The sequence below is a fragment of the Candoia aspera genome, chromosome 1, assembly GCF_035149785.1.
Source record: "Candoia aspera isolate rCanAsp1 chromosome 1, rCanAsp1.hap2, whole genome shotgun sequence".
NCBI lineage: Eukaryota > Metazoa > Chordata > Lepidosauria > Squamata > Boidae > Candoia > Candoia aspera.
In genome coordinates this window covers 86,224,401-86,241,149 of record NC_086153.1, presented here as the reverse complement: position 1 = coordinate 86,241,149, position 16,749 = coordinate 86,224,401, and the positions used below count along the sequence as shown (strand labels likewise).

General features: G+C 37.9%; 1 protein-coding gene across 1 annotated transcript in view; it reads left to right on the top strand.

Moving 5' to 3' along the window:
- The window catches only part of UST (uronyl 2-sulfotransferase), a 110,989-nt gene that overhangs the window by 57,042 nt on the left and 37,198 nt on the right, over window positions 1-16,749 (top strand). Inside the window, exon 5 of the mRNA XM_063308869.1 lies at window positions 5,552-5,705. Coding sequence (XP_063164939.1) covers window positions 5,552-5,705 — 154 coding nt within the window. The remainder of the gene's footprint in view (window positions 1-5,551; window positions 5,706-16,749) is intronic.

The window sequence follows — 16,749 nt, the reverse complement described above, 5'->3', positions numbered from 1 at the left end:
AAGCGCCCCACTTTTACATGATTGCCATTTGCAACCTTCCCTGCCAGCTTCCTCAGAATGTCAATGGGCAAGCTGGCAGGGAAAGTCGCTGGGGTAAGTCCCTCCCACCTGTGCACCCTGTCCCAGCGGCTTTGCACTTGTGCTGTGCCAGCCACTCATGCACCCTCACACACCCTCCCCTACCTGGGCCACACCCATGTGCTGAGTCTTCTCCATATTTTTTTCTTTATTTGGGGCTACACAGAGGCAAATTCTGAAATGAAACTTCAGGATGAGTTTAATTGGGTATGGCATATGGATGATTGAGCTTTTGAAAAATATCACAATGCTGTATTGTAATACTTAAGTTCCTCCAGCTTCTTGTTTATTAAAAGATTGGTAACTTAAGGGAAGAAGGTAAAGGTAAAGGTAAAGGTTTCCCTTGACGTAAAGTCCAGTCGTGTCCGACTCTAGGGGGCGGTGCTCATCTCCGTTTCTAAGCCTTAGAGCCGGCGTTGTCCCTAGGGACACTTCCGGGTCATGTGGCCAGCATGACTCATGGAACGCCGTTACCTTCCCGCCGAAGCGGTACCTATTGATCTACTTACATTTACATGTTTTCGAACTGCTAGGTGAGCAGGAGCTGGGATTAACAACGGGAGCTCACCCCGCCGCGCGGTCTTGAACTGCCGACCCTCTGATCGACAGCTCAGCGGTTTAACCCGCAGTGCCACCGCGTCCCCTTAAGGGAAGAAAGAACACAGTAAATACTTCTTACCTGAAGCAATTGCCTTAGATATGCAAACATAAATCAAAGAAGGGTGGAAGTGCCTACAGTACAATCTACATGTGTCATTATGAAGTGATGTGTCTTCTGGACAGATACTGAGAACTCTTCAGCTTTCAAATTCTGTTCTCTTTGAAACTAGTGGGAGGTGTACCGCTGATTATAATGCTGAACTCCCTCATATTTTAGTCTGCTTCACCATCTGCTACTCATGCTCTTGAAGTTTTGCTTTTTCCAAACTAAGATTGTATATAAATCAGTGTCTTGCAGTGTCTTAGCTTTTCTGAGTGCCAGGTAGGTCGCTAAGTACATGTTTATAGTCACAGCTGTAACTGTAGACTTTGTAGGAGGAGAGCTGTGTTAGTCTAGAGTTGCCAAAAATCAGGAGGAGTCTGGTAGCCATTTTTAGACTAACACAATTTTATCCAAAGGCATAAGCCTTTCTGAGCTATAGCTCACTTCATGGAATGCATGCATGGAATGGCTAATCTGATGTAGGACTTAAATTGGGATGAGCCCAAGGGACCGGAGAAAGTAGGTGAAGACAGGGTGGTTAAGCAAATGTAGGTTATATGTGAGATAGATTACAAGGGCCTTTTAAAGTACCTCATCCCAATTTAAATCCTATAACACTTTACCTACTTCATGCATTGGATGAAGTGGGCAGTAGTTCATACAAAATTTTATCTTTTTAAATAAAATTTGTTAGTCTGAAAAGGTGCTGCCAGTTCCCTTGTGATAATTGGTAACTGTGTATGCCTCTTTAATGCCTTTTTCTACTATCAGAGAAGATGGGCCAGAGATAGTTCCGGGAAGGTGAGAGGAATATAAAACAGGCACCAAATTCAACGTCCTTTAATTCCATTGGGTTGAGACCAGTGACATATAGCCAGAATTAGATGTTTAGCTTTGCACCAATCTTAATATTACTGCTGTAATGGAAGTCAAGTTCATCTCCATATGAAAAGCATAAAAACATCAGAACCTGATGGCATTGATATCAGTTGTATCATTTACCTCTACTAGCATCATTAATCTGTGCTATGCTGATGACACTGCCCTAATAGCCGAAAATGTAAAGGATTTACAAGCTCTAGTAATAAAAGTCAAGATGCACAGTAAAAAAAAATGGGACTAAAATTAAATATAAAGAAGACCAAACTAATGGCAACAGGTACAACAAGCAGGCTTAGAACTAACAATCAAGATAGAGAAGTGATAGATAGCTTCTGCCTTTTAGGATCAATCATCAGCAGTAAAGGAACCAGCAGTCAAGAAATATGCTGCAGACTAGCACTTGGTAGAGTAGCCATGAAGGCCTTGGAAAATATATTTTTATTTATTTGTGTTTTTATTTATTTATCAAATTTCGTCACCGACCATCTCCCCCAAAAGAGGGACTCTGGGCAGTTTACAATAAACCTAAAAAAGATTAAAATACAATAAAAACAAGATATATTACATAAAGTATAAATATAAGTATAAAGTATAAAATGGCATTCAAGATGGCAATTAACAGTTCTGATTAAGATTCATAAATACATGGGAACCACTTTAAGGCACTAGTCACCCCCAGGATTGACTACCCCCCTTCCCACATCAAGTGAGATAGCAGAGCCAGGTCTTTAACTTTTTCCAGAAGGCCAGGAGAGAGGGGGTTTGCCTAATCTCTGGGTGAAGAGTATTCCAAAGGGTGGGGGCCACAGCAGAGAAGGCCCACTTCCTGGACTCCACCAGTTGACATTCTCTCATGGACAGTGTCCATAACATGCCCTCTCTGCATGACTGGGTGGGACAGGTTAATGTAATGTAATATTCAAAGCACAACATTTGTATATACCTATAAAGATACCTACAAAAACATGTGTCTGTACCTACAAAGATCATAATCATGCAAGCCATGGTATTCCCTGTGACACTTTATGGAAGCACAAATTGGACTTTGAAGAAGCAGGATAGGAAGAGTATTGATGCTTTTGAACTTTGGTGTTGGAGAAGACTCCTGAGAATACATGGACAGCCAAGAAAACAAACCAAGGGATCATCAAACAAATCAACCCAGAGTTCTCACTCAAGGCACAAATGACCAGGCTCAAATTATCCTACTTCAGACATTATGCAAAGACCTATCTCTTTGTAGAAGGCTGTAATACTAGGAAAGGTAGAAGGAATGGGAAGTGGGGATGACCAGCAGCACGGTGGTTGGACTCAGTGGTGATGGGTGCACCATTGGAAGACCTGAAAGACCAGGTTGGGGAAAGATTGTCATGGAGAAAATCTGTGAGGTCACTAAGTTGTGAGATCAAGTTGACAACAACTTGATGGCATATAATCAAAACTCATCTACTATGCCTCCTAATAATAATGCTTTTAACATTCTTCTTCAAAACCAAACATACATTGTGTTTATTGTTTAAAAAGAAATACAGAGATTTAATCTTTCAAAGAGAATTGCTGCAATTCTGCAAACTTCATTAAGGTTATATTTTTTTAATATCAGTCTGATAATTATATTTCTTGCTTTGGTAGGCAGTATTCTAAATTAATAATAAATAGAATAAAACATAAGTTTTAATTTTTCTGACATTCCCAGAATGGTAAATTGTGTGCTGAAATAAGCAAACGATTCACACAATTAGGTCCCAGACTACATTAGCTTGCTATTACGTCTTTTGAAGCAATTTATTCTGTTTAAATTTCTCTAAATACATTGTATTCTTTCCCAAACTAAGCATTTTTTCTCCAGGTCTTGTTATCAGGTACTATACTTCCTAGAAGTTTCATGGATTGACAACACATAAATCTATGGATTTAATTACAAGTCTTTGTTCCCTTTGTGTTGACCTTATGGAGTAGTGTATTCAACCTCTCTTTAAATCTTAACTGATTGTAATTGTCTTTCTGATGGTTCTTTGATATAGAATTGATCTGCTAACTAAACTGGACTGACATCATGAAAAATAAATAAGAAAAATAAGCACTTGGTTTACAGATTTTGTTTATAATCTCATTATGAGTTTTAAAATTAACAATTCTGTTTGGATAATCTTAATATTAATATTTTGGGAACAAATTGTTACAATCCATTTTGTCAAGCAGCTGTTACTTTGCATGGAATATTTTGTCCCTATTCTAACACAAGCAATTATATAAATACATGTTACAGTTTTTCAAGCTTTGCTACTGGGAAAATGACTGATCTGTACAAAGGTCAGAGGGCTAAATTTTGGAAGAAACACAGAGCGCTCTGGGGAATAAGTAAAATGTCAATCTTAAATACAAACTTTGGTTTGTATTAAAAACAAATTAAATTCCATTAATATTATTCTCAGTACTGCTTTTATAGTGATGACATGGCGCATAATGTGAAGAATATGTAGAATGTCTAAGTTTCATGAAAAACATATTGAAAATTTAACATCAGGTATCTGTTTATTGAATTTAAATGATAAAGCAGTAAGGCCAGATAGAATTATATTAGCATCTAAATTGTTAAAGAGTATCTAAATCCTATTGGTATCCATTGACACTCTGTCTTCCAAATAAATTATGTATATTGATACTGTTCTTCATATCTCATCTCATATCTTGTTTTTATATGGATCTGAAAGTAATAGTCCAATTTACCAGAATATATTTCAAAAGTAAGCCTTCAAATGATATTAGGATAGAATTTGTACATAACTTTTATAATCTATGTAAATTTAAGGATTTATAATCACCAGTGAGTTGGAGATCTTCGCTCTAACATAATTATCCTTGAATAGATTTATGCTCAATTTTTTTTAAAAGGTTTGTATTACATAGTTGTCATGAATTCTTTCCACCCTTAAGCTTTTATACGTGGAAATAGTGATGGTTTTATTGTCCAACAAAACATTTTCACAAATAATTGTGTTTAGGATCATAGAACTGGAATTTTACATTGAATTTGGAAATCAATTTATTATTGATTGCAATGTAGCGCAGGAAGTTTCACATCTGGATTTTCAATTTTGCCCTGACCTTTCATTAAGATTTCTTACATTTTATCCTGATATACAGTATGTTGGCTCTTTTAATTCAGAAAAATAAAAAGCTTCAGGTTTTCACTGAAATAGTTCAGTTATCCCCTCTCAGTTCTTAAACTATACACACACACACACACACACACCTCTAGAACATGGAAGAATAAATAAATATTTACTGGGAAACAAAGCATTTGCTTTTTTGGCAAATTTTCTCCTTAGAACCCATTGTTACTTTAACTATACTTATTGTAATCTCAGTGGATGGTATAAGAAAGCCAAATGGATTAGCATTATTGAAAGTAAGCAAATATGGGTCTGGTTAATATTTCACCTAGATCAAAAGCACTGGAAGCCCTATATAGAATCAGGATAAAATTACTTCTCTTTTTAAATGGGCACTGTTTTTGTCTGCAGTCTTGCAACTGGTTCTGCTGGCAACAGCAGCACAATTCAGTTTATAAAATAGGATAGGAAAAGATGCTGAATTAAATCTAATTTTACAGTAAACTGTCTTGTTTGTGGTAAGGTAAGTTATTCTCTGTTAAGGTTCTGTAAAAATACATTGAAATAGCTATTTTTTTAATGTACCTATTATTAACCTCTGATTTAGTAATTTTCAAACTTAAAAGCACTTTATCTCTTGGCAGTGATTATCGTAGTTCTCATTTTCTTCTATTTTTTACAAATATATTTTTTTCTCTTCTGACACCTTATTCTGAATTTTTAAAAAGTTCTATCTGCAGTTTTCTGATTTTTCTTTATTTCTGTTTACCAGATTTGGAGGAGACCAACCAGTATACATCAATATTATTAGAGATCCTATCAATCGATTCTTATCTAACTATTTTTTTCGCCGATTTGGAGACTGGAGAGGGGAGCAGAACCATATGATCCGTACTCCAAATATGAGGCAAGAGGAGAGATATTTAGTAAGTTATTCCAAATGGTGCTGCCCCAAATTTATCACTTTATTAACAAGTTTTAGAGTTGTGGTGATGTCTGCATAACTGATGAAAATGAGAAAAGCATAAACATTGATGACTTGATCTTGGATGAGAGAACTAATTTAGCATGTTTTACGTGGACCTGGTTGGGTGAAGGAAGTGAATAAAGTTGTTCCAATTCCTCACCAAATTTCTCTGAACAGTGACACCGGTCAAGACTACTTAAGGAATTGGAGTTGCTGCACTTAGTGTAGTGTCGTTTTTCTGCCCAGATGACTTGTTCAGCAGTCTTTCACATCTGACTATTCTTGAAGAAGTAACTGAGAAAAAATTAGTGTTGCTGCGCCTTATTTGGGGTGACTTGTGTGATGCCAAAATCCATCAGAGGTGAGGTAACATACATGCAAAAACCACCCTGTAAAGAGCAGTTTATGACTTCATAGCCTTTATGGCAATAGTGGTCTAAAACATCAGTCCCAGCAGGCTGATGACATAACTTTTGCTTTGGATGGGTCTAGCAGGGACAATACGTGGCGCTTTGGCTTAGATAACTAGCTACCTGATGGGATTTAAAGGAATCCATTGCAGTGGTGGGAAGGGACCTATTAGAAAGTTCAGCTTACGGAACAAGCAGTATCCGAGCAGTTTATTTCAGCTTTATGAAGATTTCCTCCAGTGATAACTAGTGATTCTGTCAAAGGCTTGATCAGTCTCTGAAATAGTAAAATCCAGATATTTGATACAATTGCTCCTGAACATCCTTCCTCCCTCCTCCCCTCCAACGTTTTCAGAGAACTAGGCAAACTTTCTAGTTCTTTAGCAATCTCAGGGCAATGAAGCACCAGGGAGAAAAAAAAATCACAATTAATCTGATCAGCGTGTGAGTGAGAGAGAGAGAGAGAGAGAAGAGTGAGAGTGTTAGTTTTTACCAGGATTTCATTGAACGAAATTGTCTAGGAGAGCTGTTCCAAATTTGAGCAAAGCATCATATTCATCCGGAAAATTTGAAGAAAGTAATTTTAATCCCCAACGTGATTTTTTCCTCTAGATTCCTTATTATGCAGCGTCAGCTTTGGTATATATTTCTGATGAGGCAACAAAATTAATTTTTATTTAAATCTTTCCATAGAGGCTATAAGTTGCCTTTTTCATGTAGGTTGAGAATGTTAATTTTTACAAGGGACTGTGTATTATTTTGTGGCTCCTAACATTTAATGGCAATTTGTTTTACTTGTTTTCCTATTATTCTGTATTCTATTTTAATGAAAGCTGTCTGAGCTTAGAAAAGGCAGTAAATATTTTAAATAAAATTATACTTACTAGATACAATAAAGTGGTACATTCTCAACTAGCTTTATTAATTTTGAATGTTTGTATGAATTTTTAATTTTGAAAATAAATTAATTTCAACATACCATAACTTGCAGTAAAAGCCAAAAACGTTTACTGAGAATTAAACTTCTTTACATTTATTATTATAGAGGTATAATCACTCTACTTTCCTCACACTGGTATCATTCTGCTATTATGCTCAGAATGAAATGCAACTGATTATTGACATTTAAATGGTTTCAATGAATTTAATACCACATTGTATTAACCTGAGATGTTACTCACACCTGGTCCACCATGCTACTTATATAGAAATTTTGCCATCCCTTTCTCTTACATCTATTATACATTCTGAGGTTATTTGTTTATTTATTTGCCTTTATTTATTTGATAAAACAGAAAAGAAATACGTTCTGGGGCAGCATGGTTTTGCTTTAATGTAAGACTTAATATCTTATTGATCAATAAATCAATGTAGATTAAGTGTGGAAGTGACACTTTTTGTTATTCTGATTTTTTAAAGTTCTTAAAGCATGGTACCAATTGCTTTATAGTTACAAACTGATGTAATTTTGGGAGATCAACTGCCCTGGAAAAACGTATGTGAAGTTTTTATGCTTTCTGAGCTTGGTTGTTTCCTTGCAGATGTTTCATTACCTGACTAGGGGACATCATCAGTGTGAGTGAGTGTGGAGTTTGCTCACAGTAGCTTGCCTGGCCAGAGTTGGTGGGGGTGTGGTTTTCTCCTTGGGAATTCCTTGATTAGGGTACTGTTTTGTGCTTGATTTTTTTTTTTGCTCGTGTTAATCCCTGCTTATCTGGGTGCAGGCTGCCGGGGAGGACGTGTTCTGGTCTTTTTGTTTCCTCCTTAGCTTTTTTATTGTCTGCTTTGAATGGTATGTAAATGTGGTTTATCTCTATGCGTTTATACATACATGAACATTTTCCACCTGTTTGCCTGCTTACCTGTTGCTTTATTTTAAATAAGAAGCCAGCTTAGGAACTGTACTCGAGGAAGGCTCTGTTCCCTGCCTAATCAACCCAAAGTTAACTGAGCTTCTGGTGCTTCCTCAGAAGAAAAAGTAAAGAAGGATGCTGAGTAAAATAGAAAACTGCCAGTCAATCAAGAGACTATTGTACATGTTTTAAAAAAAGCAGTTCAAATTGGCTTGTATCACCAACACCTAGTTTTGTCCAACATTGTCCAAATATATCCTTCTGATTACCTTATATAGCATTACATTGACTTCAGATGTTGGTAGAGAGGCCAGCCCATCTCTCTTACATTTCTCTTTGCAGAAACTTGTTTAATAGTTAAGCAGATTGAGTACAGGTAGTCCTCGAGTTAGGATGGTAATTGGGACTGGAATTTCCATCATTAAGCAATCTGGTCATAAAGTGCGATGACATGTGACTGCATCACTTAGCGATAGCAATCCTGGCAGTTCCCATTGCTACTATTAACCAAATCCCACTGGTCGTCAGGCAAGGACCAACCCCAATCCAAGCCATTCCCGGCTTGGTCCCTCCCAGCCCTGAGCCTCAGTAAGGTAAGGGATTGACTCCTCTTCATCTCCCCCCACTCCCGTATCTCCCCCCACCTCTGCCCTTTGGGCCGCCCTGCACTCTGCCACCCCTGCCAGCTCTGTGCTTCACTGGCCCTGCTGCCCTGCCGGCCCTGCTGACGAAGTGGGAGGAGAGCCTGCGTGACCCTTCATGAGGCAGCTGCTGGCCACACCAGGCCTTCTTCTTGAGGCTGTGTGTGACTTTGTCCAAATCATGTGCAGCTTTCTTGTGAGACTTTGAAAGGCCTCAAAGCCTTGTGAGAAGGCCTCACAGGATTGCACCTTGTCCAGATTTCACCTCGTCAGCAGCAGGAGGAGGAAGACGGCAAAGGTCAGCTAGGGGTGGCAGGTCCAGCGGAGCACAGGGCGGCCAAAAGGGCAGACATGGGGGGGAGGCATAGGTGGGGAGTTGAAGTGCCCCTGTGGACTTAAGTGCAGGCGCGCTGCTAAGTGCCCAGATTTTGATTATGTGACACGGGGGTACTGCAATGGCCGTAACGTCGGGGACTAGGCATAACTACCATTTGTTCAACACCTTTTTAACTTCAAATAGTCGCTGAACAAATGGTCATTAAGCAAGGACTTCCTGTATCTCCACAGGAAATTGGGATTATGTATCTTTGAGAACATTTCTTTTCCATGGTTCAGTCAATGTTTTATCAGTTTTAATTGTATGAAAAATAGCTCCTCACTGCACCCTCCTTTCCATGTATAACTTCTGTTTTTAAGACGATTGAGGGAGGCCTTTGTTCAGACACTTGAAGCTTCTGAACTGAAAAGGATAATGGAGTTTTCTGTTTTTTACTAGTAGCAGTATTGTGTCTTGAGGAACTCCCACAAAGGTATTAACAGAAGAGTTCCCAAAATATTGCAAAATGCTACAAACAGAGAGGGTTTAAGTTTAAATTATTTGTTTGTTTGTTTGTTTGTCATATTTCTCTACCACCCATCTCGCATACGACGACTCTTTACTAAACTTTAAATTTAGTAAGTGAGATTAAATTAAATCCTTACTGGCTATTTCTTCATGCTCAATTTACAACATAGCAAATTAAAGCTCAGAGCTACATTTTATGCTTTTTACTATCTCATGCCCTGTTTACTCTATAAGAAGCCAACGATAAACATTTCACTCTTGGCTGTATTACTGAATGTGATACACTGGGGTCTATAAGTACAGAGGCTTTGGCTTCTGAAATCTCAGAAATGTTTGTGGAAAATTCTACTGACCGTTTGGAATCTTAGAGTAAATAGTTTCTGGCTTTGAATCACCTCCAGAAATAACAATTTGTACAAAACATTGGATAAACTTGTTTTTAAGTGTTTTGGTAAGTATGTTATCAGGACATAATTTAAAGCCAGATTTCAAAGCTAGATTTGACCTAAACTGCAGCAGCTGCTGCATTATGTTCACAAAACCCTTCTACATTAATTAGCTTGGGAAAATAGTTAACCTGAAGTCTTGTGTGCTCTCTCTCTCTCTCTTTTCCAGCCATAGATGCTGAAACCTGGAACAAAGATCTATGCTTTCCACAGCAAAGCAGGTCTAAAGCTGAGGTGAGGCTTGGATCACATAGGTGATAGGGGCTCAGTTCAGCCCTTAAAGTCATTCACTAGTGGGAAATGGCAAGTAGGTGAATTGGCTTATAGATGTCCAAACAGTATTGTCCTTAAGGAGTGCTAGTGATGGTGATGTCACCTAGTCAGGTAATGAAATGTCTGCAGTCAAACAACCAAGCTCAGAGAGCACCAAGAACTCCACAGTTCAGCCCTGAGCTATATATATTCTCTTCTATTAGTACTGTCCTTCTCAGAGTGGATATTAAATTGGATGCTTTGCTCTAAATCACTGTTTTTCAAACTTGGGAACTTTAAGATGTGTGGACTTCAACTCCCAGAATTCCTCAGCCAGCACAGAAAAACACTGATTTAGAGCAAAGCATCCAGTTTAAGGCATTTTTATTGATAGCTGTTTGAACATATTAAGTAAAGGGATTGCAATACTTCTGTGGGTAATTTATTCTACTGTTGAACTACTCTTACTTTAGAATTTTTTTCCTAACATTCAACCAACCTGTCACTGAAATCCATTAATTTGCATCTGTATTCTGGAAAAACAGAGAACAAGCCTTTCTTCTCAAGGTCAGACATAGTCAGTGTCTTCTTCACAGTGCTTATTTATGGCTTCCAATGATACTTGTTGCCCTTCTCTGAACCTCTTTAAGTTTTTATAAATCTTTCATCAAATGCTGTACCTTGAACAAGACACAGTGCTCAGAGTGGGTTCTGACCACTGCAGGATAAAGTGGAACCTTGTAATTTGAAAATTAGAATTCTGCTGATGCAGCTTAAAATTGTTTTGAGGGTTTTTTGTGGGTGTGTTTTTTTGCAGCTACATCATGCTGCTGACTTGGTTTTGTAGTCAATTTTTATTCCAGTATCTTTTTCATAAGTACTGTTGCCAGGTACACACACACACAAACACACACAGAGCCAAAAGGCTGAAAAGCAGCCAGGTGTCTTGTATCTTATGTTGGTGCATTTGGTTTCTGTTTTCTAAGATAATTTTGCTTTTGGCACAATTAAATTTATTTAGTGGTTTTCAGTCGGTTTTTCTAATCTGACAAGTCTGTTTTGAATTTCTGTCTTCTAGTACTGTATACAGTATTTGCAATCTCACTCAAATTGTCTCTTTATCATATAACATTAAAATGTTGAAGGATGATGAATCTTGTGGCACCTCACTTAATATCTCTCTCCACTTTGATGAGGACCCACTGATGAGCAATCTTTGAAGGCAGCTGTATATCTGCATAATTTCCATGCCATCTAGTCCATACTTGACTAGTTTGCTATCAGAATGTTGTGAGGTACTTTATAAAATAGAGGTCTGACCTTATCTATAATTTCATTTCTTGCCATTGTTATTTGCTTCCATTTTTCAGATTCACTTCTTAAAAGCTGCAGTTAAAAGGGGATACTTTCTGCCTTGTATTATACAGTGAGAGGGAAAAAAAGAGAAAATAATTCAGATTCTAAGCAATTTTTATTGCTTCAGTGCATCATCTTTTTTTGTTCTAGTAGCTAAGCAGCCTTTTGGCTATTTTAGGATATTTAAATATGCTTTTGTTGGTGGTCTTAACATTTTAGCAATATATTCGTAATCTTGTTTTTTCCCCCTTCCCTTTTCATTAACTTGAGTTTCTTTTGCCAAATTATATGTTCTTTTTGTTATCTTCATTTGGCAAGATTTCTGTTTTATGAAATTAATGTCTTTAAAAACACCGTTTTCTGTCCTTGATTCTCAAAGTATTCAGTTGACATTGTTAACAATATAGGGCCTTTAGAAGCTTCTAAAATATCAATCACATTTTCTAACCTAGTAAATGGCAGCTTTTCCTTCTTTGCTACTGTGCATTACTGATAATATAGCGGATGGTTTGTTTTACTGTGTAGCTTACATTCCTATGATTTTACAAATAAGTTTCATTCCATATATGCACATTCTTCCTTAAAACACACAGCACACATGCTCTAGACAGTACTTAGGACACTAAGAATATAAACAGCATTTTTCAAGTGATGTCCAGTGGCCAATTTTTTAAAAAATGCTTCAAGTTTTTTCCCCGCAGTTTTCTTTCAACACACTGGTTTTTTTTATTTCCAGTGGCTGCAAATGCCAAATGAAGTATTTAGTTCAGTATTAATTTTGTCAGTGCAGCTTAAAAAAAGGAAAGCCCTTTGTAGATGTAGCTAATTCCTTTCCATTCTTAGCCAAAGGCTTTAACTATTCTGAAAGTAAATGGCCATGCAGTGGATATACATTTGCCGTGTATGATAAGGTAGGATGGTGATTCAGATCATAGGAAACCTACTTTAAAGTGCTGAAGCAGTTTCAGGCATGGTTTGGTTGCTTTTTAAAAATGAAATTGTATTTATATTTCTTCATCAATGTTTATGGTATATTATGGAGTTTCAGAAAAGTGATTGTCTCAAGGAATCTGCATTGTAAATAATAAAAAATATTAAATATTAAAAATATTAAAAATCAACATCAACAGAGGATAAAGATGAAGGCAACACTGAACTGGAAATACTGTGTTCAGTTCATTTATATGCCATTTTATTTATATATTTCCAAAGTAGCTTTCATGACAGAAGTACTGTAAGCACTTTTCTTGTGAATTAACAAACACAAGATAGTAGCCACAGGGAAGCTGAACTCTGTTGTAGATGAAAGCTAAGGAATCTTTTATCCCCATGTTTTTATAATGAAAATTAACTTTCCCACACACACATAAGTACACGTGGACACAGACATTTTCTATAAATAAAGCTGTTTATCCCCCAAGTTGTAGAAGTATATTGTAATTTTAGTACATTGGGGAGGAAAACTCGGAGTCTAGCCATGTTCCCTATCAGAAGACCTGGATATTTGTAACATTTGAAGGAACAGAGATGGCATAATCTGTCCCCTTTCTCAAACTGTAGCTATACTTAGCAACTAGACCAGATATATTTAGCAACTAGACAGGAGTTGATACGGATCTCCTTGCTCTCGGACTTCCGGAAGAAACTGAAGACCTGTTTCTGCTGCCTTGCTTGGGAGGGGGAGAGCGACAGCTCCACCTGGGGATGGCTGGCGCCATGGCATCCCTTAGTGATTGTGTTCCATCTCCACTTGGATTTTATATTCATTTTCTATTTATATTTTAATGGTAAATTAGATGGATATGTTTTAGTGTCATTTTATTGTAAACTGCCCAGAGTCCCCCATTGGGGGAGATGGGCGGCAACATAAATTTAATAATAAATAAATAAATAAATATTCTTAGGAGATAATGCCTGACTTAATGGACTATTCAGTTGTTTTTTTAATTTTCCCTGTTCTTTTTCCAGGTGTACTACTGCCATATGCCCCATAGAATGTCTAGCAATCATGTGTAACAGGGACTTGGAGTAGAATTAGGAGAAAGTACTTGAAATAGAATTATGTGGAATGTGTACCTTCATTTCTGAACTGAATTGTGATTTGGAACACAAATAGCCTATTCTCAGAGCAGCTGCCCCCCAAGTCCTCCTTCATCACGTGCTGCTTCATCATGGTGGGAGGGTGTTCCTGTGAGGGATGAGTGAAGTAGGTCACGAATATGAAGGTCATCCCAGTTGCCCAGCCAAAGCAAGCAGGCAGCTACATTGGGCTGCAGCGATATAGATAGATGCTGGAGGCAGATGATTACTTTAGTGACAAGGGCAAAGGCATAATTTCATACTGCATGGGCAAAGGCAATGGTAAACTATTCTTGTATTTTATGAAGAAAACCATGTGGATAGGAAATATAAAAGATGATGTGCCCCTTAGGTCAGATGGCACACAACATACTACTGAACAATAGGTGAGGATTTTTCAGAGTATTAATGGTGTGCATGATGTGGCTAGATTAAACCCTTCAGGATGTCTAGTTGCTAAATTTAGTATGTGGGAAAAGAAAATCTGAAGCTGCAAAGACTTGCTGACATAGAATGAAAGAAGCATGGACATGGGAAAGCTCAACACAGAGATTAAAGGTAGAGTCAGAAGATCATACTATTTACTAATCAGGACACAAAAAAAACAAGGAATGGTATTGCTTTCACAGTTAGGAAGCACATAGCAAGAACAGTACCTGGCTACAATGCAATCAAGTGACTAATAATCAATTAGACTTTGTAGACAACCCTTTAGTGTGATGATTAGCCAAGTTTATGCTCCAGCCACTGATGCAGAAAAAGAGGACATTGATGAGTTTTATGATCAAGTTCAATTTGAAGTCATCAGAACATGCAAGCAAGATGTGCTGCTTGTGATTGGAGACTGGGATACCAAAGTTGGAAATATTAAGGAGGAACATGTAAGTGGACTGTATGGTCTAGAAAACAGAAATGAAGCAGGAGAAGACTTAATAATTTCTGCCAATCCAATTATTTCTTCATTATTTCAAGCAACCAAAAGAATGCCTATACAGGTATTCCTCATTTAGCAACCGCAATTGGTTCCAGCAAAATGGTCACTAAGCAACATAGTCGCTAATTAAACCAAGTGACAGAGATGCTGTGAAGTTTTCTAGTTGCTGCCGTCTCACTTAGATAACGTTCTCTTATGCAGATATGCCAGCATTACTCTCACTCTGGCATGCATTGTTGTCAGGTGCAGAAATTTGAGTATAAGTGCACGCATTGGTCAGAAAATGATTTTTTTTTTACTACTGTTTAGTAAAGGCCACAGAAATTCATGGAATATCAACAGAAATATGGCTAGATGCTGGATAATTGAGAAAGCCAAAGAATACCCAAAAGAAGTCAGTATATGCTTAATTGATTATATAAAGGGCTTTGATTGTGGGAGTCATGTCAAGCTCTGAAATGTGCTTAGAAAATTCTAGGAAATCCTAGAACATCTCGTTTTCCTCATTCACAACCTATCCACAGGTCAGGAAACCACAGTCCAGACAGAACAGGTTGGCAAAGGAGTGAGACCAGCTGTATGCCCTCCCTTTACTTATTCAACCTTTATGCTGAATATATATTGAGGGAGGCTGGTTTGGAAGAAGATCGGCATGGTTTCAAAATGGGAGGAAGAAACAGCAGTGGCCTGCGCTATGCTGATGACACTACTCTGATAGCTGTAAATGCAAAAGATCTGGAAGCTCTAGTAATGGAAGTCAAGGAGCACAGTGAAAAAAATGGAACTAAGATTAAATGTAAAGAAGGCCAAACTAATTCTAAGCAGGCTTAGAATTGAAAATGAAGATACTGAAGTGGTAGATAGCTTCTACCTTTTAGGATCAACTATTAACAGTAAAAAAAAACAGCGATCAAGAAATACTTGAGAGAGCAGGCCTTGGTAGAATAGAAGACCATTTTATTTCCATGAAGACCTTGGAAAATATATTCAGATGCCCTGATGTATCTGTACCTACAAAGATCAAAAACATGAAGTTGATGGTTTTCCTTGTAACACCCTATCGAAGTAAAAGTTGGACTTTGAAGAAGCAGGATAAAACAAGTATTGACACTTCTGAACTTTGATATTGGAGAAGACTCCTGGGAATACCATGGACAGCCTAAAAAATAAACTAATGGATCATCAAACAAATCAGCTTAGAGTTCTCACTTGAGGTACAAATGACTAGGCTCAAATTATCAGTCTTTGGACACATTATGTGAAGACCTATCTCCCTGGAGAAGGCTCTAATGCTGGGCAAGGTGGAAGGAAAGAGAAGAGGACAACCAGCAGCAAGGTGGGTGAACTCAATTACAACAGCAATGGCTACACCATTGGAAGACCTGAAGGACCAGGTTGGGGACAGATCAAACTGGAGAAAATCTATCCGTGTGGTTGCTAAGAATTGACACTGACTTGATGGCACATAATCATAACCGCTGAGAAAAACAAGGCTGATCAGTCATTAGAGTGTTCAGAATTCTGTGCGTGGAAGGGAAAGGAAATGTGCCTGAGGGTTTCTGATTTTGTTTTGTTCCATGTTTCCTAGAAGCATTGAAATAAGAATGCAATATTGTACTTTATGGACTCTGCTCAGTCACAAATACTAGAATATGCAAAGCAGCATTTCAGAAATGCCAAGAATGTAGGAGATGCTGTGTTCCATTTCTTTAGCAATTTTCCTTCTCTCAATTTTTTTCAATTGTTTATTTAAGCTACAATATTATATATGATTACTTGAGAGTAACTGTTGAATTTCTGAATTCTGTAAGATAAGATTAGGTAAAGGTAAAGGTTTCCCTTGATGTTAAGTCCAATCGTGTCCGACTCTAGGGGGCGGTGCTCATCTCCATTTCAAAGCCGAAGAGCCGGCGTTTGTCCGTAGACACTTCCATGGTCATGTGGCCGGCATGACTACACGGAACGCCGTTACCTGCCCACTGAAGCGGTACCTATTAATCTACTCACATTTGCATGTTTTCGAACTGCTAGGTTGGCAGGAGCTGGGACTAGCAACGGGAGCTCACCCCGTCACGTGGATTTGAACAGCCGACCTTCTGATCGGCAAGCTCAGCAGCTCAGCGGTTTAACCTGCAGTGCCACTAATTCATCCAGACTGCCTGAGATCTAGTTTTTTTATCTTCCATTG